This window comes from Triticum aestivum, chromosome 7B, assembly GCF_018294505.1.
Source record: "Triticum aestivum cultivar Chinese Spring chromosome 7B, IWGSC CS RefSeq v2.1, whole genome shotgun sequence".
Lineage (NCBI taxonomy): Eukaryota > Viridiplantae > Streptophyta > Magnoliopsida > Poales > Poaceae > Triticum > Triticum aestivum.
The window spans coordinates 743,523,934-743,541,200 of NC_057813.1; the positions used below are offsets into that span (position 1 = coordinate 743,523,934).

The following is a 17,267-nucleotide window of genomic DNA, read 5'->3' on the forward strand; positions in this document are numbered from 1 at the left end:
CTGTCTTCGTCTGTCCGCGGTGCCGGGCGGGCGTTGATCGAAGGGTTTCTCAGACACCGAGGAACCAGAATCGTCCGTTCTACGTGTGCAGCGAGAATGGGGTAAGAATCGGGGCAATTGCACCATTTTCGTCGTCGGGATGTTTGAGCAATGGGTTGATCTGTTTAGTGTTCATGCAGGTGACATGCTTCTTTCTTTGGGTCGATGCTCTGGCCAAGACTCTGATGAATGAACTGCAAGAAGAGCATGAAGAATGGTTGCGCATGTTGCCACGAACGGCAGTGGCCACACCACGAGCTCCGGAAGAAGAGATGGATGGCGAAGCACGCACTGACAGAGAGCTAGCTATTGAGCTTAGGATGTTGAAGAAGAAGGTTAGGAAGCTTGAAGATCAAGCACTACCAATACCCATTTGCAAATACTTTTGGGCATTTGTAGGTATGGTAATCGCACTGGTTGTAATGTTGAAAATGTATGGAAAGACATGAATAATGAAGGAATTTGTAATCTTGAAATTGTTTGAGAAATTCACCTAGTTTAAATGTTGGTTAAAGTTGTTTAAATGTTGAAACAAAAAGAGAAGAAGTGACCAACATTTAAATATGTTGGAAAAAAAGAGAAGAAATTAGGAATTCAGAAACTTTTGATCAATGAAATGCAGCTCTCTGCTCTGCCTTTCTGTCCAAAAAAAGGTTGCTCTTGGGCCAAATTCAGAGCGTAGATCCAAGTGCAGGCTAGACTAATGGGCCAACTGCATCCAATTAGGCCCATTCAGGGGTTTTCTTGCGTATTTTTCTGTTTTCTATTCTGATTTAATTTAGGCAGTAAATCATAATGCTGAAACTTTTTGTGGAAGCTAATTGAATTATTCCGGAGCCAAACAATTAATGTTAAAAAAATTTGGAGCTGTTAATTAATCCAATTTAAATACACCGTGATTTAAATGAAAGACCAAAATGTCATGAAAAATGTGCCTCAGCTCTGGTAGAGGTTTACGCCAGGTGTCAAAATAAATGAACATTTTTTAAGGGCATTACATTGAGAAAAACATAATATGTCTAAAAAATGAAGGGTGGAAAATGCACAAAAAATTGGTGCGCCTGGGGACTCGAACCCAAGACCGCGTGGGTTTGTGGTGTTTAGGGCTACGCTGGTAACCGCTAGGACAGATGGCAAGACTTTGACATGGGTAGGGAAAGAAGGTATACATAGTGAGACTGTGATTTTTTTTTAAAAAAAATAGTGAGACCGTGAATGTTGCACACGCGTGAGAGTGGTTTTCCTTTGTTTTGCACTTAAATTTTGGAGGGTTGGAAGGTTGAAAATGTATGTTGCACTACCACATGATTTTGGTCAGAGTGGCACTTGGTTTAGGGTTAGAGTGGCACTTGGTTTAGGATTTAAAGGGAATAAATTTGCATGTTAGTTCATGACTTTTTGTTTGAATGAAATAGAGGGCTTCTCACCCCCTCCGAAAACCACAAGTTCTCGAACTTCATGACTTGTTTAGGGAAGAAATGATAAGTTTGGGCACGGACATTTTTTAACACACATAATAAGATGGAACACACCGTACCATTACAATAACTTAGATAAGTTCACGGACAGTTCACGGACACATGATGAAACATGACACGACACGACACGACATAGAAAAGCAACAAAATAAAAAACCAAACATGACGAGCTTGACTCCGGGCTTGAACATCTTCATCTTGACCTCCTTCTTCCACCTTGGCCGCGCGCGCCCCTTCAACACCGTCTTCATCTTCACACCTCCTCCTCCTCGTCGTAGGGAAGGGAGTTCATCTGGCCTGGAGCGGGGAAGATGCGCTCGTAGTTGGTGTAGATGTTGTAGACGGTGAAGAAGATGGCCTCGCAGCCGCACCAAAAGACTTGGCCGAGGAGCTCGCGCGCGTCAAATGGGTTGGTGAAGGTGACCGTGAGCAGTAGGAGGATGCCGCCGCGGTCACGAACCTCGTTGAGGGTGAACATCCTCGGCGAGCCCCGTGGGAGGTGGGCATAGCCGGCTCTGAGGAAGGCGCGGGTGAGTTCGACGGAACCCCTCCACCTTGAAATAGCCCACACACGGAGCTCCCTCTCCACGAGCACGCCCGGTGGGTAGCGCAGCTCCGGCACCACAGGCGGACGGCTGAAGGTCGGCCCGTTGAACTGCATCTTCTTCACTTGGTCTCGCTTGGGGAGGGCTCGGTCGCTTGGGTGTTTGAAGTTGGAGAGGATCGGATCTGGCTTGTGGGTGGGAGAGGAAGAGAGGCACCCCATTTATAGGCCTGTGGGTGGGAGAGGAAGAGAGAAAGGATGAGAAGGGTGCGTGTGTGAATCCGGACGCGTGTGTGTATCCGTTACGTTTTGCACACTTAAATTTTTGCACGAAAACGATGCATCTTTGACCGGGCAGTGCATGTGAACCACTGCCCTGAACCACTGCCCTGAACCACCTAGCTCGCCTCGCTAGCCTAGCTCGCCTAGCGCGCCTCGCTCGCCTCACTCGCATGCATGCACGTCGCCGCCTCCCGCGCATGCGCAAACCCACGTAGCCGCCTCCATGCATGCAAGGCCTGGAAAGGCTGAGATGGGCTATTTACTGCAGTCTCAGGCCCAGACAACGAGACGGCCCAACGGTCCATCCAGCGCGCCTGATATTTGTTAAAAAAACAATCTCCCAGCCAATCAGATTGCATCTCGCGGATCGCCCCCCTCCTCCCCGCAGATTCCTTCTAGAAGGGTTAGATCGACGGCCCTTGATCACCGCTAGGGTTAGATGAACGGTCCTTATTCAGCGCTAGGGTTAGCGGGGTTTGGGAGGGGTTTGGAGCAGTCAAAGCTATGTTTGACCAGATTTCAAATGAGCATAATAAATTAAATAAAAATCAGAAAAATGAAAAACCTGCGCACATAGTCTTCTTATGTCATATACTAACGATTTAAGTTGATAAACAAGCTTTACATACATTTAAATGATAAGTTCATGTGTATTGTATGATATCTCGAGTATCTCAAACTCTCTTGTATGAAGTGAAGAGAAGTGTTTTGGGGAAATGAACATGAAAATTTCAAAAAACTCACCACAGCTTCATTTTGGAGTGACTAAGAAGGATCCAGGCTTAGTTTTTCATTTTGATGTTTTACACTTGTTTAAATCTTGGTCAAAGTTAAGTTTGACCAGAATTCAAATGAGCAAAACAAATTTAAAAAAATCAAAAAATGGAAAAACCAGCGCACATAGTCTGTACATATAGAATATATGTGTAGGAAAGTTATTTGACTGATTTAGATAAGGTCGAAAAAAACCTTGCTTAGAAATGAGGCCGTTTACCCTACCTTTGGACCCCTCTTTTTAGCACATTTTTCATGAAAATTTCAAAAACCTCACCACAACTTCATTTTGGATTGACTAAGAAGTATCCAGGCTTAGTTTTTCATTTTGATGTTTTAGACTTGCTTAAATCTTGGTCAAAGTTAGGTTTGACCAGAATTTAAATGAGCAAAATAAAATTCAAAAAAATCAAAAAAAAGGAAAAACCATGTGCTCATTCAAACATCATCCAACAGATATTTAAACATCATGTCAAACATACTTCTAACATAGGTCCAACATCATCCAACAGAAATACAACATGTCAAGTGATAAATGTTTCATAATACAACATCATTCCTTATTCATAATGTTTCATAATTGTTCATAGATAGCGTTGGGGCTTCTGTCTGTTCCTTGAGCTTCTTGTCATCACTTTGCTCCTCGTGCACCTTGTGCTCATTGTTTCTTCTCTTCTTCTCTTGGTTGTCGGTACCTTGCGCGTCTTCTTCAAACCTACCATAGAGCTGTGCAAAACATAAAGGGTCCAAACATAAACGGTAATGAGATCGTGTCAAGTGATAGATGTACAGTAGTATTTGACCCTTGCAAGATTTACATACCTAGCAGAACTCACAACAACAGAAGGTTGGTCACCATTTGGAGCCTCACTTGGATCATCATTTGGAGCCTCACTTGGATCACCATGATCACCATTTAGAGCCTCACTTGGATTACCATTTGGAGCCTCACTTGAATCATTATTTGGAGGATATTTTGGATCATCGTCAAAATCATCCGGCTGTTGACCATCATTTTCATCATCTGTTGAGGCAACCGGCTGTTGACCATCATTTTCATCATCTGTTGAGGCAACCGGCTGCTGACCAACATTTTCATCGAAGCCTTCATCGAAACTCTCTCCGAATGCTGGATCTACTGTGTTATCACAATACTTACCGAAATGACCAGACCCACCACATCTTGTGCACTTACGCTTCCTCGCTCCAAGTCCAGCTCCTTCGCTGCGAGGTCTTATTCGACTCTTCCTTGGTCTACCTGCTGCTCTCTTCAGAACTGGAGCGCAAAGCTTGAATCCAGGGTCCACCATGTCCCATTGTTGTTTTCCCTCCATAGCAGGCAAGGCATAAGCATATGTGGCTTTGAACCTTGCAACAGAGTAGTAATCATGCACATACTGCTGTATGTTCCCTGCTGGACCTGGGAGAGAAGTGATGGCAACCCAGTTATCTGCCATTGCCTACAACTGCAAGTTCTAGCTTCTAAATCCACTGGATATCTCCATTCCCTCTTCTCTTTATCCAAATATGATATCTCTGCTGTGGTACCCGAGCAAAGCGTCATGTTCATTTCCAAGCCTGTTGTCTTCTGCTTCAGTTCATTCATCACGGCAGGGATGATAATGTGGCCCATGAATTTTGCCTCGGCTATTCCTGCACGATAATGAAATTTCTGCATGTATTCTATCCTTATTCTGTCAAGCAAATCCACCACATAATGACCCTTTAGTTTTCGGATCGTTGAGTTGAAAGACTCTGCTAGATTATTGTGCACATAGTCAACTTTGCTCACTTCACTGAATTGGCTTCTAGCCCATAACTTGGAGTGGTGTGTTTCCAAGTATTCTTTCACTTTGGGATTCATGTATAACTGCCTCAAGTGGTAGTTGTGCTTCTTCACACTGCATGTCAAAGATGCTGGCCATAAATTGTCGGTATACACCTTTCCTTTGAATTTCTTCATGAAATTTGCAGCAAGGTGACGCATGCATTCCCTATGCTCTACTCCAGGGAACACATTGTTCACGGCCACTTCTAAACCTTTGCAGGCATCTGTATGAATGACCAACCCATTGGGATGTGCAATAGCCCGGCGGAGATTATGCAAAAACCAAGTCCAACTCTCCTCAGACTCTGTCTCTAGCACACCATAGGCAACTGGAAATACAAAACTATGTGCATCAACTGCACAAGCTGCTACTAACTGTCCTTTAAATCTTCCTGTGAGAAAAGTGGCATCAATAGCCAAATAAGGCCTGCAGCCTGCCAAAAAACCCCGGCGACAAGCCTCAAAGCAGACAAAAACCCTTCTAAAACATTCCTTGGTCTTTGTCACTCCCCTGAATGTGTACTCCACGGTGTGGTGATCAATATCTACAATACTACCTGGGCTTGTCCTCTCCACTTCACCTTTGAATGAATACAACAATTGAAAACTTTCCTGCCAGTTACCATAAATAGAATCCATAGCATGTTGTTTACCATTGAACAACCTCATGTATGGTAAATCTATCTTGAACTTATCTTTGATGTTCTTCTGCAATTCCTTTGGACCCACTTGCTGGTTTTCTTTCACCCACTTTTTTACTTCTTCTGCCACCCATCTTGACTTGGCTCTACTGATTGTATCCTTCCTAAGGGTTGATTCCTGACATGTGTGCTTAAAAGGATTCACTTTGACCTGAACATTAGTGCTATTCCGCATTTTAGCTGCAAGCAGCCTCCATGGACAACCCTCAGTCGGACAGTGCACTCTGTAACGTACTTGATCGCTCTTGTCAACTTTGAAAGTACGTTCTACCTTGATGCAGTATGTCACAAGTGCATTTCTACACTCATTCATGGATGCAAAAATTGTACCTTCTTCCATTTGAGGGTTCAAAGGGTCCCATTGAACAGCTGCAAGGTCTTCGTCCTCACCCATCGCGTCATCATCCACACGGACTGCATTGTGAGCCTCATCTTGGTTTTCAGCCCTAGGTGCCCGTCGTAAATTCTGAATAACATCAGAATATAACTTCTCTTCATCAACCCCAGAATTGTAGCCATCAGGCTCCACTTCAAGGGGGACCCTACTGCTGTTGCCCACACTTGTCGAGCCATCACGTCGCCGTGCACCAACTGAACTGTTCTGGCTAGAGATGCCATTACGACGACTTGATTCTCCCCGAGATGTTGCACCCGCCATCCTAGGTCCAAATGCCTGCTCAAGCACATCAACTTGCAGCCTCACATGGAAATTATCTTTCTCTTTATGCCTAACAAACATGGTAGCTAGCTCTTCATCATTACTAACTGTCACCCAATTCTTTCCCCCATCATAGTATTTGTAAACCACTTCATCAAGCAAACCCCAAGGATATTGGCTACAAATTACCTCCCCAAATTGTCTGAAACTCCAATTACTAGCCATTGGCAACCGATAATCAAAACCTCCTTGGTATTTCTTCTTATCCTTTGCATCGAACATGTACCGGTCCCTTTTAATGTGCACCATGAAAGCAAACCGCAACTCCATCCTAACCGGCGAAAAACAGAGACGCAATCAGCACACTAATTGGGCAAACCTACTCGAATCGAGTGTTCAAATGCACAACTAAGCTCAATCTAAACAAGAGGCGAGACTTACCCCTCGGGAACCCAGTCGTGGACGCGGCGGATCTCCGGCCCGATGCCTGCCTCGCCAAATACTCCGGGGTCGCCGCTGCTCTCCATTTCGCCCTAGGGTTCTTCCTCCTAGTTCAAATAGCTCCAGCAGCCCCCCACCTTTGAGCGCTCCGGCCGGGCGCACGGAAGGAGGCCGCGCCGCGGGTCGAGCAGGTGGCGGGCGCCCCACCCGTGGCATCGCAGGAAGGTGGTGGGCGTCACAATGAGCCGTGGAGCGTAGGCGCAGGGAGGTAGCGGCGGAGCAGGGCGTGCAGCTGGTGGCGGGGCAGGTGCTGGCCGCGGCGCAGGTGGCGGCGGCGGCGGCGCACGACAGCCGGCCGGGCGGATGGGTGTGAGCTAGAATGATTTGGGGATTTAGTTGCAGGGGCCTACATGTCAGCTCCGGATCCACGTCCACGCGGTCCCACGTGTAAGCTCCGGACCCACAACTACTAACGCCGGCGGACGGAATGGACTCAAATATGGCCGTTTGGCCTCGTCGTAGTTGCTGTGCACGGACTAGGGGCAAAACTGAGGACAATTTGCATCTGAGGGCAAAACTGAGCACATGGACACCATTGAGGGCAAAACGATAATTAGCCCTTTTTTTAAAGCTGGGTTTTTGTGTGTGAAGTATAAAACTTTCCTGATGCATTATTATTGTTGTAGTAGATTTGGTGTCAAATGCGTACTCTTGGTCTGATCTGATGGTTATTGCAGGTGCCGCACCCATTGTACAAGCCAACAAAGAGCAAGATTGTGCCCTGTGCAGACTCACTCTGTACTACACTGCTCAGCTCACAGATTCCTAACAACAAGCAGTGCCCCTCACCACACCAATGCGACTACAAAATCAAGTACACGGACAGCTCGTCTTCTCGCGGTGTGCTCGTTACCGACAGCTTCGGCCTAACCCTACGGAATTCATCCCGTGTTAGTCGCAGCCTCACCTTTGGGTATTGTCACTCTGAAACATTTCCTCATTATTGGTGACTGAATTTAGTTATGCCACTTTGTGAAGCATTGCCTCAGTACTACCACTGACTGCTGTTTTTTATGTCCTTTTAGTAACTCATTCTTTTTTGCAACTCATGCCCTTTCACAACATCCACTTTGGGGAGCATTGCCCCATTAGTGGGACTGAATTTGTTCTTGTTGACCTTTCAGTAACTCCACTGCGAATTTTACAAAAAAAAACTGCACTTTGTGAAGCATTGCGTCATTACTGGTGGCTGGATTTAGTTCTTTATATCTGCTTCTATATTTTGTGTAGCTGTGGCTATGACCAGCAGGTGGGAAAGAATGGGGCAGTGCAGGCAGCGACAGATGGCTTGCTTGGGCTTGGGAGGGGATCAGTTAGCTTGGTCTCGCAGCTCAAGCAGCAAGGCATCACCAAGAATGTACTTGCCCATTGCCTCAGTACGAACGGAGGAGGGTTCCTCTACTTTGGGGATGATATCGTGTCTACCTCACGCGCAACGTGGGTGCCGATGGCTCGTAGCACATCTGGGTACGCACTGTTATCCATGATGTTTGTTTGTTATTCATGGAGGGAACAATACTTTCATTTAAAGTTTAATACAGGTTAAGATGTTTAAATTTTGTTTGTTTTAGCTCTAATAACAATTGGTCTTGTTTTGTATATAGTTTAGTTCTTGATCACCGGTGAGTAGCGACATTGCATCCATCAAACACACTTCCCAAATAATTACCGTGACCAAGGAGAATAACTTAAATTTGAAGTTACCTTTTTGCCGTTCGCAATCATGAGAGGGCAAGTTTTTCACATCCGTTTTATATGACAAATCGTTGATGCTGCTTTTTGGCAAACAAACATTTGGTACTCTCATTCTTGTTTGCTGTCTATTAACCAGCCCGTGGCCTTTAGATCATCCTTAACGAGGGAAGTTGTAGATGATGCTATTTGTTATAGCAGTGGCTTATACAAATAAAAGAAGCTAGGAATACTAAACATGCTCTTTTTTGTTATAAAGTAATAACACAATCTGTTTAGGGCTAAACTGAATTGTAGGTGTTTTTGATTTAGGTGATTCTCATGATTCCATATGTAATAGAGCACTTGTACTTTCAGGAATTACTACTCACCTGGCTCAGGAACACTTTACTTCGATAAACACCCACTAGGAGTGAAGCCAACGGAGGTGGTATTTGATAGAGGTAGCACCTATACGTACTTTGCTGCCCAGCCATACCAAGCGACTGTTTCTGCGGTAGGTCTGAAACACACTACATTCTTGTTGCCAGGAATCCGAAGAAGGAAACAATGCATTAATGAGATGCTAATGTTGCAGATCCAAGCTGGTCTCAGCAAGTCACTTACGAAGGTGTCTGACCCCAGTCTACCTCTTTGCTGGAAAGGGCAGAAAGTGTTTAAATCTGTGTCTGACATCAAGAAGGAGTTCAAATCACTCTTCCTGATGTTTTCGAAGAATACAGCCATGGAGATCGCTCCTGAAAACTACCTCATTGTTACCGTAAGTATTTGATAACCCAACCGAATACTAGTAGTGTGCCACAAACTTTTTATTGGAAAAACAAAGGCTAAAGATATCGTCAATTGTTTGTGCCAGAAAAATGGAAATGTGTGCTTGGGCATTCTTGACGGGTCGGTGGCCAAACTTAATTTCAACATAATTGGAGGTACAAAGTCTAGACTCACACAACCCGGTCTATGAAATGATCATACCTTGCATCTTTTTGTGATAGTTCGATTTGATCTTCTATTTGTAGATATCACAATGCAGGATCAGTTGGTAATTTATGACAATGAGAAAGGGAAACTTGGATGGATCCGTGGATCATGCAGTAGGGGCACTAAGTATATTATATCTTCATTTACATGGTATTTGCTTATAATCCAACTTTTATCCCATCCGTTAAAAAGCTGGATATATCATTATTGATGGAACTGGCCAACTGGAGGAAGCTACTATTGGCTTGAAAACCCTAAGATATTGACACTCTCGGAACTGAAGAGAGTTCAAGCTATTGCAATCCACAGAATAGGCAATAGGCGGATAAAAATTACAGTAACATGGCTGGGTAAACTGGACGATGTAAGTGGAGAAGGATGACCATGCCATATCACATTGGCGGAAAGGAATATATTAACCAGTATGCTGCTCCTGTTCGTAATAAGATGGAATCTGTATTTTACATCTTTGGCTTGAATTGTTCTTTACTTTTCTTTATCTTAGTTGGGTGATATATCTATGCTTTACATTCGTTTCAGTGTCCAAGGCAACTTTTTGACAAGTAGTTTTTCCAGTATATCTGTGTCAAATCTTGTGTTCAGTGTCCTAGGTTCTGGTCTTTCACCTAAAAACCTTTAACTCCATAATTTTTTTATTAGGACTTAACCATGACTAGGCCCTACCTTTGAAACTTTAACTCCTCAATATTTGAGGAGTTACTCCTCAGTTCCTCCCCAATTCCTCAAGTTTAAGTCGGAATGTTTTCTTCACCTAAAAAACCTATGCTCGCTCTATCCTTCCGTCCGACTGTGCATTTACATTTTCACATTTGTGAATGGCTATTTGGTTCCGACTCCGACAACGACTCCGAGAGAAGCTATCACTCCCGACTCCGAATATATTCAAGATGAAGGTGTTGTCGGTCTTGCACTTGTATCATCCAACTCCTATAACATATTTGACTCACCAAATGAAGGAATTGGAAGATGCTTCATGGCTAAAGGCCCCAAGGTATCACACCCGGAGTATGTTGATTTCAATAGTGATGAAGATGATTTGCTAGGTGATGATGATTTACTTGTTGACAACACTAGTGATGAAAACTATGATGAAATTGCTAGTATTCATGCTAATCAAGATGAAATGAATGACAATGATAAGGAGGAGATTGAGCATCTAACTCAATAACTAAACACTCTTAAGTTAGCTCATGAAACAACTCTAGAGGATCATAGAGAGCTCCTAAGGACTCATGAGAAGCTACGCTTCGAGAAGCTAAATTTAGAGTAAGAGCATGGGTTCCTAAAAGCTATCAATGATGATCTTCGAAAGAAGAGTTCTTCTTATATTGCCAAGTGTTTACTCTTGTCTACTTATATGCCACAAGTAAAACCTAGCAATACGAACAAGAAGGATTCTTCCGCTAGTAGTAACAATAACCATGTTAAATGCAATATTGTTGCTTGTAGTAGTTCTCTAGATTCCACTAATGATTCTCTTAGCCAAGTCACACTTTAGCAAGAAAATAGCTTATTAAAGGGAATTATAGAGAAAGGTGTTTACAAGAGCCTTGCTGGAAGTAAATAATTTGAGGAAATTGTACGCAAGCAAGGAACACACCGGAAGAATCAAGGTGTTGGTTTTGAACAAAAGTTCAATGCCAATGGAGTTGAGTGGAATACCCCAAGACGTAGTTTGTTCCTTAACAAGAGAATTGTGACCCCACTTCTTTCAAGGGAACACAAGCTCAAGATGATATTCCAGCACAATGGCAAAAGGAAAGCACCAAAATAAAATATGGAACTGAAACCAATCATGATCACCAATCAAACCAAATGACAAAAGGAATGTACTCAAACATCATATAGTTGTAACACATCATTGGATAATAATATATAGCATAAAACACCATTTCCATGTAGAGATTGCAGCGGGGTGAGAGAGGATACAATGCTCCATAGAGGCGGAGAAAGTTCTTGTTAACCACGGCGAAGTTGCTGATGTAGATCGACATCACGATGATTCCCCGGCGGCGTTCCATCGCTACTGGAAGAAATGGGGAGAGAGCCCCCCTCCTTCTTCTTGTTGCTTGGCCTTCCCCTTAGATGAAAGAAGGGTTTCCCATCTGGTCCTTGGCCACCACGCACCTCGAGGGGTGGGAGACTCTCCGTTATTGGATATCTCTCTCTAGGTTTTCTTCTCTATTTTCGGGACTGTTTTCCTGGCCGAGCAGCGTTTAATAAATATTCGAAGATCCATAACTCCTATCGGGCTGATATTTTAACAACTTTGTTTCCTGATATTAGCTCTCTTGCGCCCCAAGGAGAGCTCCAACTGACTTAGTGGGCACAAGGCGCCCTGGTGCGCCCTAGGGAGCGTGCCCGTACCTTGTGGAGCCCGTAGGCACCATCTTATGTTTGTTCTTGCGCTAAAAATTCAGATATATTACAAAAAAAATCCAAAAAATTTGCAGGTCGTTCCGGCTAAGTGCATTTTTCACCTAAAGACCCCAAAAGATAGAAATCAGGTATTGGCCTTTGGCACTAGGTTAATAGGTTAGTACAAATAGAAATAATATAAATTGTTGCCAAAAATATGTGAAAGTAGTAAGATAATGGCATGAAACAACCAAAAAAGTTAGATACTCTGGAGAGGTATCAATGCCTATATGCAATTATCCCATGCATAATCCTACTCATAAAGACAAGAATCAAATCAATACGCAACTATAACTTTTCACCATGCCATGTTGTTCTATTGGAGTGATGTCGCTAGCAGAAGTGTGAATCCCAGTCCATTCATCCATATTTCTTTCAACCTTGATCAATGTATTCTTTTTATTTCATTTACAATCTAGACTTTATTTTCTTTCATTGCAATCAATAAGTCCAAAAACAAGTTGCAATTATCCGTATAACTAGCCAGGCTGGTAAGAGTGACCATCTTACTAGTTTTGTTGGAGGTCTAGTCAAATTATGTATTTGTTTGTGCATAGGTACTGATCTTTGGTTGTTTTGCAAGACTTCTACCAGTTGCATAAACCTTCAGGTCGTCCCCTTGAGGGAAATTCTTGCCTACAACAAACCTCTGCACTTGGGCGTCAAACACCTTCTTAGATTAGAGAAAGCATTGTTCTCCATAGGGGGCCTCATTGGCCCATTTTTTGCTCCATGGTTATCTTCTCACGGATACCCGACTTTCTCTTTGTTGGTATTTTTCTGAGAAATATTTTCTCCATTAGGACTCATTTTTGTGCTTTTCTGCACCTTTACGGTAATTTCCACATCGGAACATTAAGATTTAGACAAAAAATTCATAACTATGATATGATCATCTAGAAAACATGGATAATAATGAGTAATTATAATAAGAATAAGTGCTTCAAAATGGATGTATCCGTATAACGCACACATCTAGTTGCGTACAGGTCCGGAGCGGTCTTCTGGAAATCTCGAAAGTGGTATTTTGAACAATCCACTGTCAAAAAGGGAACGCTCAAATGTGGGATCACTCAGACCCCTTGAAAAAGGGATGAGAAGCCATGAAAAGGGAAGACCAAGTCGGTTGACATCAAGAGACTTGGGAAGAATGGCGTCCATATGACCTGCGGCCCATCACAATATCCACACATACAAACCGGAGGGGACAACTTATACTTAAACATCCAAGCAACCAGGAAGATGACGTAGTTCTAGACCTAAATTATATTCGATCTTGGACACCCCATCAAAATCAGCTCTCAAATACCCCAGAGACATAGTGTACAAGTCGCTCCACCCCCACATTATAGTCATTTGTTTCTTGCCTCCATTATTTACTTTGTCCTTTTTTCGGCTCTCTCCTTTGATTAGTTGACCATGACAATCACCTAGGACTTTTCATGACAAGCCTTGAGCATTGTTGAATGAGTTATCCTTTTTTTTTTGACCACCTTGCACGTTGTTGACAAGATCTGTGGACAATGTGGGACCCCTAAAGAGTATTATTTATTTCCTCCCAACACAATATATTAGTCAAACTTATCTCAAGAAGTTAAAATGAAAAGAAGAAAAGGGATAATGAAATGTCTAGTTAAGAGAAAAATACATACATCAACGTTTTATTGGTATACTTCCTCCTCCCGAGTCGCCCCCGTGCGGCGGCTGGGAGGCCCCCAGATCCCGTCACCCCCGACTCCCCCTATCGTCCTCCTCCTCCCTCGCCGCCGCCCGAGGGCGCGGCCAGGCAAAGCCTTGCCGTCGCCGGCGGCGGCGGGGACTAGGTGCCCTCAAGCTCGTCAGGAGCTGGCGCAGGCCGGCGCCCTCGGGCTGGAGCGTGGCGTGCGGCCGGACGTCACGGCGGGGGCTGGAGGCGCTCCGGCGATCCCATACCCCATGGCAGGCGGCTTCAAGATCTAGGGCGTCACGGTCGGCGCGATGGTGAGTGCGACACGTCGGCAGCTGGACGGATCCGCAGGATTCCATCCTTGTCTGGTCCTTGACAACTCAGGCAACTCCGGGGGAAACCCTAGATCTCCATGGGATCGAGCGATGGTAGTGCTTTTGCCTCGTAGTCCCTCTTCGAGGCATCATTTTGGAGTATGCTACCGTTGAAGGGACCAGCGAGGCCGGCGGCGTACGCCCGGTGGCGCAACTGCTGATGAAAATCGCGCCAACTACGGTCATGGCGGATGGCGGCATCTTTGATGTCGTTTCCTTGTCGAGGCATCGTCGTTGCAGCTGGCGTCATCAGGCTCGGGATGCTCCGGGGGAAACCCTAGCTCTGGGTCTCGCGGATCGGACGATGATGGCGTTCTTAGTATCGCTTTCCCTCATGGGGGCATCATTTTGGAGCACGTGATGGCTGGAGGTGACAAGAGGAGGAGCGGTGCTTCATCATACACATTGACGGTGTCGGATCTCGATTGCATGGCGCCCAGGAGATTAGGCGTCTGATGTGTGATGATGGACTCGCGCAGGAGGTCGACGCTGTCTGGCGTCGTGGTGGCGTCGGTGGCAGCTAGACCGGGCAAGGTATATGCAATAGTGCAACTCTCAAGATGGATTGGTGGCATGTGGCTGCGGTGGCCTCATACCCGGCAGGCGTCCTGGTTGAGGAGCACACCGGACTGGTGGGTGCCCATACTCAGCAGGCGTCCTGGTTGGGACCTCAGACGTTAGATGTTAGGTTTGGCTGCAAAGTATGTTTCGTATTAGGCCCAGACTACAAACGCCCCTTCATCAATTTGATAGGAGTAGTGACAGATGTTGCTTAGACGGTGGCTTTAGTCTTATTGTTGTATGACTTTGTAAGGTCTTGTGTTAATAATTAATAAAATGACTGTATGCATCGCCCAGATGCAGAGGCCAGGGGTCTTCCTCCTTTTCTAAAAAAACTTTTAAAACCTGTGAGTTCTTTTGGTGTGTCCACTTTGCCGAGCAGTATTTTGTATTCTTCTAGCCAAATCATCATCTAAAAGAAAGGACCACTTAAGCACTTAGATAAATATTTGTAAAGTTCGTGAGTTTGTAGCGATGTTATTTTCATTTTAACTTATTTTAACAGTCTCCTGCCTCCCGACGGCGCTGCCGCTGGTCCACCTCGTCTCCTGTGACCTTAGGGCTATGGGGCGCGGTGGATCCCAGCCCTTGCTGGCAGGAGGACTCCATTTTTAGATATCTCTTTGAATTTTGTTAGGCTTTGTGTCCTGCTCAGGAAAGACAAGACAACGACGGCTCTCTGAAGATGGGATAATGTCACGATGGTGCATCTAGTATCGTCCGTAGGCATGCAGAGGTGTGTCTGTGTTGGTTCTGTCTTTGGTGGATTTGCTCGGATCTGTTAATCGTTTATCTTCGTTCATGTGTCTTCAGATTGGATCCTTCCGATCTACGCTACTCTTCATCGGCGATGGTTGCTATTCTAGTGTGCTAATACTATGGGGCCATAGCACGGCGACTTCCCAATTGTCTACTGCAACATGTTTTGCCGGCTCCGAAGGGGGAGGGGTAATGATGTCGGCGGGCCTTCAGCCTGCTTCAGTACTTGTAGTCGCTAAGTGGTGTACGGATCTAGATTTAATTTTTATTACTTCTAGTGTATGTTGTACTGTTATGACTGAAGATGAATAGATCCAAAGTTTTCTCGCAGAAAAAGTTATTTTAACCGTGTGTCACAACATGTATGTTGTAAGTTTCTACATGCATGATCAGCCGGTAAATGAAGGGTTGAGCTGAAAAACTACAATCATGGTGGTGGAACCTGCCTCGCATTGTTTCAAGTATCTTCATAGCATATCACATTGATTTATCGAAATCATGTAGCCAGCATTATGGTGGGTCCCAATTATTACAGGACCACAGTAGAAATATTCAAACCATATTATGCCGTCGACTCACAATTTACAATTTAGTTCCACAGAACGAAGCAATATTTCATATAATCTATCATTCGGCTACATATCTGAACTTTATTTTCATGCATTCTCACATTTTGACTACAGGAAAACACACAAGCACACGGACGCGCACACGCACGCACGCACGCACATTGTTATTGTGTTTCTGAAGGTTAAAGATTAATTGACAATTAAAAGACAAAAATTGCTCTGGTGCATTTGATATTCGTTTCAGAATAAATTTTCTTGTCCATAAGATTTTTTCCGTTTCCTAACTGATATTTTATACATCTATCAAATCAAAAGAATAATGTCCAGCACAGTTGGCAGACTAAAGATGATTCCGTCGGGGAGGGCCAACAGGTTCTCATCAAAATATCGAGTGGGCCAAAGAGTAATGTTGTAGATCCATCTAGCATCCAAACGCACATGTACCGTCGCAAAGAGAGGTTAGCTACACTTTATTTCTGTTATAATCCTTCCGTTTCGAAATAGATGATCCAACTTTGTACTAACTTTATAAAATTAATATAAAACTGGGTCATTTATTTTGGAACGAAGGGAGTAGTACTAAACTAAGTTTTCATATGACAAGCGCATGGCACCATGTTGCTCACCACATGCCCAGTCTGTGGTACAGTACTAAGAAAGTAAAAGAAATACGTAACTGCTCAAATGTCTTGTCTGGAGGCCTAACAAACCAGGTTATGCAGTATCTCCGATCCAAGCACGAGTACAAACAAAAAGCAATCAAGAGATCACAGCATGGATTAAGGTCATTCGTACATGATTGTACCGAAAGTTGATCTATCCCGCAAGTTAAGTACTACTAGTATATAACAGTATTCGTCTATAATTTATATGACAAGTTGGATGCCTTAGCCCTTAAGCGATCCACAACTGCCATGGACAAAAAGTTGTCGCTTTCCTCGAGATTCCGATGTGGGAAATAACAATAATATGCCATATGCGTACGGACGAGCGTGATAAGCTATAGCTAAGCTACGGTGTACTTCCCCCTATAGAAATTGGCCCTCCTCGCTTGGCCATGTTACTTGATATAAGGGCATCTCCAATGCCTACATGCAAATTTTATCCCGCATCGTCTGCGGACAAGGGAATCAATTAGGAGGCCCCAGGTGATGCGTAGATCCGTGCATATGTTCCCATGCAAAGAATCGCACAAAGTACATATAGAGAGATTTGACTATCCGATTTGGAGATGCCCTAAGAGCACTCGTTCATACAGCTACCGCTTGTATACATGTATGTACGGTCGTTCAAAAGAGTAATTAATATTCATTGCTAGTTTGACATTTCTCATTGATAAGCCGCAAAAACGAATATCTACCACAGGTTTATACATTGAATGTTATGCTTTTTGTTGAGCGGCTTTTCTTAGACACACGGCAAAA

General features: G+C 44.2%; 1 protein-coding gene across 1 annotated transcript in view; it reads left to right on the forward strand.

The window, feature by feature from the left end:
• Positions 1–9,686, forward strand: part of LOC123158718 (aspartic proteinase Asp1-like) — a 65,188-nt gene extending 55,502 nt beyond the window's left edge. Inside the window, exons 3-8 of the mRNA XM_044576606.1 lie at positions 7,483–7,718; positions 8,036–8,272; positions 8,855–8,993; positions 9,075–9,257; positions 9,354–9,423; positions 9,514–9,686. Coding sequence (XP_044432541.1) covers positions 7,483–7,718; positions 8,036–8,272; positions 8,855–8,993; positions 9,075–9,257; positions 9,354–9,423; positions 9,514–9,686 — 1,038 coding nt within the window. The remainder of the gene's footprint in view (positions 1–7,482; positions 7,719–8,035; positions 8,273–8,854; positions 8,994–9,074; positions 9,258–9,353; positions 9,424–9,513) is intronic.
• Positions 9,687–17,267: the final 7,581 nt, after the last annotated feature.